Below are 11,113 nucleotides of genomic sequence, written 5' to 3' on the forward strand. Positions count from 1 at the left end.
ATAACCGCTTGAAAGTTCCTAAAGTGTCCAACTCCACTATCACAGCAGGCAGTGCATTCCACACCCCAATCACTCCCTGAGTAAAGAATCTACCTCGGACATCCCTCCTATATCTCCCACCATGAATCGTACACTTATGCCCCCTACTAACAGCTACATCCACCCGGGGAAATAGTCTCTGAACGTTAATTCTATCTATCCCCTCATCATCTTATAAACTTCTATTAAGTCGCCTCTCATTCTCCTCCGCTCTAAAGAGAAAAGCTTCAGTTCCCTCAACCTTTCCTCATAAGACCTACCCTCCAAACCAGGCAGCATCCTGGTAAATCTCCTCTGCACTCTCTCCAATGATTCCACATCCCTCTTATAGTGAGGTGACCAGAACAGCACACAATATTCCAAATGTGGTCTCTCCAAGGTCCGGTATAGTTGCAGCATAACCCCACAGCTCTTAAGCCCCTGTTAATAAACGCTAATGATGTGGGTATGCCGGCGTTGGACTGGCGTAAACACATTAAAAAGTCTGACAACACCAGGTTTTAGTCCAACCTATTTATTTGATAATATTCTCACTAGCTTTCGAGGGGACAGCCTCTTCGTCAGGTGGGCTGTCCCCTCGAAAGCTAGTGAGAATATTATCAAATAAATAGGTTGGACTAAAACCTGGTGTTGTCAGACTTTTTACTGAATAAACGCTAACACACAATAAACCTTCTTCACGGCTCTATCCACTTGAGTGGCAACCTTCAGGAATTTGTTGATATGAACCCCAAGATCTCTCTGTTCCTCCACATTCCTCAGAACCCTGCCGTTGACCCTGTAATCCACATTCAAGTTTGTCGCACTTATCAGGTTTAAACTCCATCTGCTACTTTTCAGCCCAGCTCTGCATCCTATCAATGTCTCTTTGCAGCCTACAAGAGCCCTCCACCTCATCCACTACTCTGCCAATCTTGGTGTCATCAGCAAATTTACTAACCCACCCTTCAGCCCTCTCCTCCAAGTCATTGATAAAAATCACAAATAGCAGAGGACCCAGCACTGATCCCTGTGGTACACCGCTGGTAACTGGCCTCCGGTCTGAAAATTTTCCCTCCACCTCCACCCTCTGTCTTCTAGAAGATAGCCATTTACTTATCCAATTGGCCAAATTTCCTTCTATCTTACACCTCCTTATTTTCTTCATGAGCCTACAATGGGGAACCTTATCAAACACCTTACTAAAATCCATGTGTACAACATCAACTGCTCTACCTTTGTCTACACACTTAGTTACCTCCTCAAAGAATTCAATCAAATTTGTGAGGCAGGATTTACCCCTCACAAAACGGTGCTGACTATCCCGGATTAAGCTGCATCTTTCCAAATGGTCATAAATCCTATCTCTCAGGACCCTTTCCATTAACTTACTACCACCGAAGTAAGACTAATTGGCCTATAATTACCAGGGTCATTCCTATTTCATTTCTTGAAGAGAGGAACAACATTCACCACTCTCCAGTCCTCTGGCACAATCCCCGTGGATAGTGAGGACCCAAAGATCAAAGCTAAAGCTCCACAATCTCATCTCTTGCCTCCCAAAGTATCCTAGGATGTCTCCCATCTGGCCCAGGGGACTTATCAACCCTCAGGTTTTCAAAATTGCTAATACATCTTCCCTCAGAACATCTACCTCCTCCATCCTATCAGCCTGTATCACACTCTCCTCCTCAAAAACATGGCCCCTCTCCTTAGTGAACACTGAAGAAAAGTATTCATTCAACGCCTCTCCTATCCCTTCTGATTCTGTGCACAATTTCCCATTACTATCTTTGACTGGCCCTAACCTCACCCTGGTCATTCTTTTATTTCTCACATAAGAGTAAAAAACCTTGGGGTTTTCCTTTATCCGACCCGCCAAGGACTTCTCATGCCCCCTCCAGCTCTCCTAAGCCCTTTTTCTAACTCATTCTTAGTTGCCCAACTAAACCTTGTTTTCTCATCCTTACATACGCTTCCTTTTTCCTCTTGACAAGACATTCAACCTCCTTTGTGAGCCATGGTTCCCTCACTCAGCCATTTCCTCCCTGCCTGACAGGGACATACCTACCAAGGACACGCAGTTTTTGTTCCTTGAACAAGCTCCACTTTTCATTTGTGTTTTTATCTGACAGTTTGATCTGACTCAAATAACCCAAATGCTTGGACACAATCTAACCTCTCAATTATTTTTAAGATCTCAATCACATTCGCGCAGTACCATTGAATTTCCAGTGTTAAAAGCATCAGTTCTCCAATCCAGTTTGGGGATGTGATGGCCCAGTGGGATTATCGCTAGACTATTAAACTAGAAACTCAGCTAATGTTCTGGGGACCCGGGTTCGAATCCCGCCACGTGGATGGTGGAATTTGAATTCAATAAAAAATATCTGGAATTAAGAATCTACTGATGACCATGAAACTCATGTTAATTGTTGGGAAAACCCATCTGGTTCACTGATGTCCTTTAAGGAAGAAAATCTGCCTTCCTTACCTGGTTAAAAATCCTGCCAATTGAACAGAACTGTGACGTCAATGTCATTCTTTACCTTATTTTCCAGTTGGGGAACAAGCTGGGGTGATCAAGGTTACGTCAAAATTGCTAAGGACAGGGGGAATAACTGTGGAATTGCTACTTATGCATTTTATCCAATCGTGTAAGGAGGCCAGCGTTAAACCAGAGATTCATCAAACTCCCTCTGAAAGAATGATGGAACATTGCTGCCGCTGTTTACCCCTTTCTACACCATTGCTTTAACTTCCTGCTGCAATCTTAAAACATGGAATAATAACAGTTTCTGCACATTCTTATAGCTTCACGTAAAGAGCAATCCCATTGTGTATTTAATGTATGAACCACATCATCCAACCCGTGTAGGGACAATGGGCTGCATGTACTGGTGATGTCGAGAAATATAATAAACGCTGTCAGCAATCACTTTGAGAGTCTTCCTGTTCCAAATCAACAAGATGATCTTTTCCTTCCATGAATTTAGTTTCATTTGAAGTGATCGGTTCCTTCAAATAATGTGCCCAAATGCACAAAACATTGATGCCAGCGCAATGAAGGAATGAATGGACTGACTCTGACCAATAGCCGGCAGTTAGACTTCACCAACGCACTGATTCATACCGGTCAGTTCGCAAATCGGGTTCTTAAGCAATAAAAGTGGACGTTAATTGTCAGTGTAATGTTTCAGGAAGCCTGACTGGAAAGGGACGTAGTTTATTACAGAATGCAAAGTAAAACCCACTCCCGTGCTATATGCACACTACTGTCTGCCTGGGATTGCAGGTCAGCAGGCCCAGTCCTGGGCCTGCCTTATAAAAGACTCAGGTAATGAGTTTCAGCTGTCCAGGCCACTGCCTGTTACCAGGGGAACTCACACTCAACCAGCCTCACAGGGAGGTCAATCAGTGATTCCCCCATGGACCTTGTGAAAAGGAACCTTGCTATTGCAGTGAAGTGGGACAGGGACAATCTCGTTTCTGTTTTTGAATCTCACGGGAATTTGCCTTCTTGAACCCACATTTGCACAAACGGCCGTAATATTCCGGCCTCTGGAACCATTAAGGGTGTTTTTTTTAATTCCATTGACTTATTTACAATTAACTGAAGAAAACAAAGAAACAAGAACTTTTATACTTACTTTTTCGAACTGATGGTGTCAACACTGCAGGATTGATCCCAGCTGATATCACTGATATCGTTCGAGGAAGATTGAACACCGTTCTGAGTTTATCCAGAACTCGTTACTCAGCCCTCTAATCATCCGGAAGTGTCAAATCTCCAGTACTGATTCCCCATTGATCCTGTTTTCCCTGTAAGTGGGCTGAGAAGTCACTCTGTAGAAAATGCTAAAATACAGGTAGATTATAAAAGTGAGGAGGTCTTGCTGCAACTGTACAGGGCACTGGTGAGACCGCAGCTGGAGTAGTGTGTGCAGTTTTGGTCGCCGCACTTGCGGAAGGATATATTGGCCTTGGAGGGAGTGCAGAGGGGGTTCACTAGGCTGGTACCGGAGATGAGGGGGTTGGTCTATGAAGAGAGACTAAATAGACTGGGTCTGTGCTCGTTGGAGTTTAGAAGGCTGAGGGGGGATCTTATCGAGACGTATAAGATAATGAAGGGGATGGATAGGGTAGAGGTAGAGAGATTCTTCCCGCTTAGAAAAGATAGCAGGACTAGAGGGCACAGCCTCAAGATAAGGAGGGGTGCAGTTTAGATCAGAGTTGAGGAGGAACTTCTTCACCTAAAGGGTGGTGAATCTCTGGAATTCTCTGCCCGTTGAAGTGTTGGAGGCTACCTCGCTGAATATATTTAAGTCACGGGTAGATAGGTTTCTGATAGACAAGGGAATTAAGGGTTATGGGGAGAAAGCGGGAAAGTGGAACTGATCCACTTCAGATCAGCCATGATCTTATTGAATGGCGGGGCAGGCTCGAAGGGCTAGATGGCCGACTCCTGCTCCTATTTCTTATGTTCTTATGTACAAGTGGCTTTCTCCACATGTTCGTCCCATCTGAAATTAAAATGAGACTAAAGTTAGCGCACCGTGCTAACAATGAGTTAAACTGTAAGGGTTGAGGATCAGAGAATTACCCTGATATTTACCGTTCCTTTTGTAAAGTTTATTTATTAGTGTCACAAGTGGGCTAATATTAACACTGCAATGAAGTTACTGTGAAAATCTCCGACTCGCCATATTCCGGTGCCTGTTTGGATACACTGAGGGACACTTTAGCACGGCCAATGCACCTAACCGGCACGTCTTTCTGACTGTGAGAGGGAAGTGGAGCACCCAGAGGAAACCCACGCAGACATGGGGAGAATGTGCAGACTCCACACAGACAGTGACCCAAGCTGGGAATCACACCCTGGTCCCTGGCACTCTGAGGCAGCAGTGCTTACCACTGTGCCACCGTGCCACCCTGGATAATAAAATAAAGTACAGATTATGCGCATTGGGAAAGGAGCGTTGGCCAATTATGACTTGATTTTTTTTCTTTGGCATTCTTACAAATCAGTGCTGTCGATGGATTCTTCCAACGTATGCCCGGTAGCACAGTGGGTTAGCACTGCTGCTTCACAGCTCCAGGGACCTGGGTTCGATTCCTAGCTCGGGTCACTGTCTGTGTGGAGATTGCACATTCTCCTCGTGTCTGTGTGGGTTTTCTCCGGGTGCTCCGGTTTCCTCCCACAGTCCAAAGATGTGTGGGAGGAAATAAAGATAATAGAGAGAATAAAAAATAACAGAGAGAAATAAGTTGTTTAGGGAAAGTCAACACGGTTTTGTGAAGGGTAGGTCGTGCCTCACAAACCTTATCGAGTTCTTTGAAAAGGTGACCGAAGAGGTGGATAAGGGTAAAGCAGTTGACGTGGTGTATATGGATTTTAGCAAAGCCTTTGATAAGGTTCCCATGGTAGGCAAATGCAGAAAATGCAGATGCATGGGATTGGGGGTGATTTAGCAGTTTGGATCAGGAATTGGCTCGCTGATAGAAGGCAGAGGGTGGTAGTTGATGGGAAATATTCAACCTGGAGTTCAGTTACAAGTGGTGTACCTCAAGGATCTGTTTTGGGGCCACTGCTGTTTGTCATTTTTATAAATGACCTGGATGAGGGTGTAGAAGGATGGGTTGGTAAATTTGCTGATGACACCAAAGTCGGAGGAGTTGCAGACAGTGAGGATGGATGTTACAGTTTGCAGAGGGACATAGATAAGCTGCAGAGCTGAGCCGAGAGGTGGCAAATGGAGCTTAATGCAGAAAAGTGTGAGGTGATTCACTTTGGTAAGAGTAACAGGAGTACAGAATATAGGGCTAATGGAAGGACTCTTGGTAGTGTCGACGAGCAGAGGGATCTCGGGGTACATGTGCGTAGCTCCCTGAAAGTCGGCACCCAGGTTGATAAGGTTGTTAAGAAGGCATACGGTGTGTTAGCTTTTATTGGTAGAGGGATTGAATTTCAGAGCCGTGAGGTCATGTTACAACTGTACAAAACTCTGGTGCGGCCGCACTTGGAGTATTGCGTACAGTTCTGGTCACCGCATTATAAGAAAGATGTGGAGGCATTGGAAAGGGTGCAGAGGAGGTTTACCAGGATGTTGCCTGGTATGGTGGGAAGGTCTTATGAGGAACGGCTGAGGGACTTGAGGTTATTTTCATTAGAGAGAAGATGGTTAAGAGGTGACCTAATTGAGGCATACAAGATGATCAGAGGATTAGATAGGGTGGATAGTGAGAGCCTTTTGCCTCGGATGGTGATGGCTAACACAAGGGGACATAGCTTTAAACTGAGGGGTGGTAATTATAGGACGGATGTCAGAGGTAGGTTCTTTACTCAGAGGGTAGTAAGGGCGTGGAATGCCCTGCCTGTAGCAGTTGTGGATTCGCCAACTTTAAGGGCGTTCAAATGGTCAGTGGATAGGCATATGGATAACATTGGAATAGTTTAGGTTAGAGGGTCATTAGATTGGTTCCACTGGTCGGCGCAACATCGAGGGCCGAAGGGCCTGTACTGTGCTGGAATGTTCTATGTTCTGTGGGTTAGATTGATTGTCCATGCTAAGAAATTGCCCCTTAGTGTCCAGGGATGCTTAGGTTAGCGGGATTAGTGGGTATAGTATGTAGGGAGATGGGGGTAGGGCCTGGGTGGGATTGTGTTCGGTGCAGACTCGATGGGCCAAAGGGCCTCTTTCTGCACTGTAGGATTTTCTGATCTATGACCATCATAGGCTGGCCTTTTCTCTGCAACCGGTTCCAAACTGACGGCTGCACTGGACTTAGTTTCTCCGCAACTTGATTCCTTCATGAGATAAAATTGATGAAATTCTCCTCACACAGACAAACCTGGCCCACAGTTAAGACGAGGGAGGAACTCAAACATCTACGTCTGTGCTTTTGGATGGATTAGACGGGGGGGGGAAGGTCATCAAACTCGATTGAATCTGAGAAAAATGCGCTTGTGGAGGTGCACTGGAATTTTAGTCATATCAACAGCCCATCAGGGAGTCAGAAAGTCCCACGGGTCAGGCTCCAGGCCTAGAATTTGATCAATCAGTCCTGGTGATTTTATCTCCAGCCCACCTTAGAAAGAAAGAATGTAAAATATCCCGAAAGATTTCAGAATGCTCGAGTATTTGTTTCTAAGTGTGGTTAGCCCAGCTCCCCCATTCAAACCCGTTCTAAAAACATGTTTTCATTCAGCACCAATGAGGAACATTCTCCGAATGGAAAGGAGTTGAGGAAAGGGTGACTTGGATGATTCCTGGGATGAAGGGGCTTAATCTCATGAGGGAATATTGGGCAGGATGGGCCTAGATCTGCTGGGGTTTAGAAGATGCTCTTATTGAAACAAAGAAGATCCAGAGAGGATTGACAGGGTAAATACTCAGAGAAACCCTTTTCAAAGACTTTAATGAGAAGAAATGAGGGATCTCCAGTTTAAGCTGGTGATGCGGAGATTTCTTTTCTCTCTCAGTGAGTGAATACTCTCTCTTTCCCATCGAAAGCTGAGTTCGATTTTTAAAATTCATTCAGGGGATGTCGGCAATGCCAGCATTTATTGCCCATCCCTAATTGCCCACGAACTGAGTGTATTTCAGAGGGCAACTTAAGAGACAACCACATTGCAGTGAGGCTGGAGTCACGTGTAGGTCAGACCAGGTAAGGGTGGCAGACTTCCTTCCCTGAAGGACGTTAGTGAACCCAAATAGGTTTTTACAACAACCATCATTAGACTTTTTAACTCCAGATTTTCTTTAGCTGAATTCAAATTTCACCATCTGCCGTGGTGGGATTCGAACCCAGGTCCCCAGAGCGTTAACCTGGGTCTTTTAATTACTCGTTCAGTGACAAAACCACCATGCCACCATTCTCCCACCCCCCAGCTTCTGGATTGAGAAAGGAAATGAAGAGGCAGATCGGAAAGCAAAGTTGAGGCCACAATCAGATCAAATGAGTCGGTTCGAGGGACTGAATGGCCTCCTCCTGTTCCGAATTCAGACATTCTAACACTGCTACCTCCATTTCTGTTTATTGCCCACGCTCAGTCTGTTTTACATTCACGCGATTCAATCATACAAACTGTGTCGCTCACATCAAAAAATTCAATCAGTTCAGAGGTAGACTCGGTAATCAAGTTCAAAACAGAGAAATATAACAATGACGGAACAATCAAAATGGACAAACCAATTCAAAGATTAGCCGGGTGTTTAACAGTGAGGTGGGGTGTCTTGGGCTACGTGAAGATATAGACGGAACGGCCAAATGGGCAAGAAAGTGGCAGATGGAATTTAACCCTGCAAAGTGTGAGGTGATGCACTTTGGAAGGAGTAATTTGACCAGGAAGTATTCAATGAATGGTCGGACACTGGGAAGTTCTGTGGAACAAAGGGGGCCCTTGGTGTGTTTGTCCACAGATCTCTGAAAGAAGAAAGGGATGTTAGCAGGATGGTGAAAAAGGGTCACTCACCTTCATCAATTGAGGCACAGATTACAAAAGCAGAGAACTCATGTAGGAGTTGTATCGAACTTTGGTGAGGCCACAGCTGGAGCACTGTGTACAGTTCTGGTCACCACAGGAGGGGGTGCAGAGGAGATTCACCAGGACGTTGCCCGGGGTGGGACATTTAACTTTTGAAGAGGGGTTCAATAGGCTTGGGTTGTCTCCATTGGAGCAGAAAAGACCGAGGGAGGGGGGTGACCTGATCGAGGTGGACAAGATTATGAGGGACACGGACAGAGTGGATAAGGAGAAGCTGTTTCCCCTTTAGTTGAAGGATCAGTCACGAGGGAATATAGATTCAAGGTGAGGGACGGGAGGTTTAGGGGGAGGGGGGAATGTGAGGAAAAACCTTTTCACCCAGAGGGTGGTGAGGGTCTGGAATGTGCTGCCTGGGAGGGTGGTGGGGGAGGGAGGCCTCACATCCTTTAACAAGTCTCCGGACGAGCACTTGGCCCATTGTAACACTCAGGGCTGTGGGCTGAGTGCCGACAGATGGGATTAGGTGGGAGTTCAGGTCTTTCTAATACGTCAGGGTGGGCTCGATGGGCCAAAGGGCCTCTTCTGCATTGTATGATTCAGCGGGTAACAGAAATGGCGGCCAGGATATTAGGGAAGGAATATTGAATTAAAATTATATTGAAATTGGAAACCAATAACCATTTCGACATTATAGACGCTGAAATCCTTGTAGATTTCATCATTTAAGTACTTCCTTTGGCCATGTGAGGAAACGGCGACATCTGTCGGAAAAGATCCAGCTGCTGTTTCCCTCTCCCTCCCCTCCCGCTCGCTGCCTCTCCTGACCCATCCACTCACTATTTCCCTCCTCCAGCACCTTCACTCGGTGGTTCCCTCCCTGGCCCTCCCTCTTGTCGCTCCTGTCCTGAGGCCAAGTTGGGCCGCAGGGCCTGTTTCCCTGCTGGAAACCTCTCGGAGCCTCCTGCTCCTCCCCGCTCCCCACTTTGCCCTCCCGACAGCCCGCTGCGTCCCAGGCCAGCCCCTCGCTCGCCACTCGCCGTCCATTGGGCCCGATTTTACCAACGGGAGGCTCCGGCTCCGGTCCGTGCTGCGGGGTGGGCGGGGGGGTGGGGCGGGTTGCTGCTCAGCGCTGACGGAACGATCGGAGCTCCGAACTGCGCCCGCGCGGTTCGAGATAAAAACTGGAACAGCGCATCCGGGCGGGAAACACAGAACAGAGAGAGCCGGGGGGTGGGGGGTGGTGGGGGATGGGAAATGAGCCGCAATCAAACCACCCTGGGAGGCAGACCCCCCCCCCCCCCCCCCCCCAAAGCCCCCACACTGAAGTGGACCCCTCCTCCCCCCCCCCCCACCGGGAGGCAGACACCGCCCCTCCCCCTCCACCGGGAGGCAGACCCCCCCCCCCCCCCTCCCCCCAACCCCAGCAGAGAACCCCCCAATCAGAACAACCCCTCCCTCTCGGGGGGGTGGGGGGTGGATCACAGGGGGTTGTGCTGTGTCGAGGGGGGGCTGATCGCGGGGCGGGGCGGGGCGGGGGGGTGGGGTCTGTCGGGGTGGTTAGTTGGGGGGGTCTGTGAAGGGTGTTTGAGGAGGATGGGTTTCGGAGGTTCCCCCGCAGAACAGGAATCCGCTTCGGGTTTTTATTCTGCAGGTTGGTGACCGCGCGGATCCGGAACGGATCCGAAGACGGAGAAGTGGGATTTGACAGTAGAGTTGGGGGCAGAGTTCGTTGAGTCGATTTAAATGCATGTTAATGTATTTAAATCATCAGGCCACCTGATTGGGGGGCAGATCCAGGGTGTCGGTAAAGGTGCGATCTGCTCGGTTTCGGGTGCAGATCGTGATCCAGGCCCCACGCCCAAATTTACCGCGATTTCACCCCCAAAAATGGGTGTGAATTTTTGGTAAAATCGGGCCCCATATCCCCCAAACCGGACAACATCCTGATAAATCTCTTCTGCGTCCTTCCCAATGCATCAACATCCTTCCGGTTGTGTGGGGTGTGTTGGGATACAGTGACACATACTATTTCTTGTGGGCTATCCAGATAAAACATACCATTTATGGAACACAGAGGAGAAGGAAAGGAGAGGGTGCAGAATAGAGTGTTTCAGTTACAGATAGGGTGAAGACTAAGATCGTTTTAATATAAGGTAAGTCCATTCAAAAATCTGATGGTAGCAGAGAAGAAGCTGTTTTTGAGTCAGTTGGTGCGTGATCTCAGACTTTTGTATCTTTTTCCCCGACAGAAGGAGGTGGAAGAGAGAATGACGGTGTGTGTGGAGTCCTTAATTATGCTGGCTCTTTGCTGAAGCAATGGGAAGTGTAGACAGAGTCAATGGGTGGGGGACGGGTTTGCGTGATGGATTGGGTTACATTCAGAACTTTTTGTAGCTCCTTGCAGTCTTGGATAGAGCAGGAGCCCAGACCAAACTGTGATACAGCCAGAAAGAATGCTTTCTATGGTGCATCTGTGAACGTTGGTGAGAGACGTAGTGGACACGTGAATTTCCCAAGCCTCCTGAGGAAGTAGAGGCATTGCTGGGCTTTCTTAACTATAGCACCGGCTTGGAGGGACCAGGACAGTTTGTTGGTGATCTGGATATC

At 47.5% G+C, this 11,113-nt stretch overlaps 1 protein-coding gene across 1 annotated transcript in view; it reads left to right on the forward strand.

The window, feature by feature from the left end:
• Positions 1 to 3,132, forward strand: part of LOC145358630 (procathepsin L-like) — a 28,027-nt gene extending 24,895 nt beyond the window's left edge. The window contains exon 7 of the mRNA XM_080212845.1: positions 2,580 to 3,132. Coding sequence (XP_080068971.1) covers positions 2,580 to 2,679 — 100 coding nt within the window. The 3' untranslated portion in view covers positions 2,680 to 3,132. The remainder of the gene's footprint in view (positions 1 to 2,579) is intronic.
• Positions 3,133 to 11,113: the final 7,981 nt, after the last annotated feature.

The sequence above is a fragment of the Carcharhinus amblyrhynchos genome, chromosome 26 (genome assembly GCF_965287045.1).
Source record: "Carcharhinus amblyrhynchos chromosome 26, sCarAmb.v2.hapA, whole genome shotgun sequence".
NCBI lineage: Eukaryota > Metazoa > Chordata > Chondrichthyes > Carcharhiniformes > Carcharhinidae > Carcharhinus > Carcharhinus amblyrhynchos.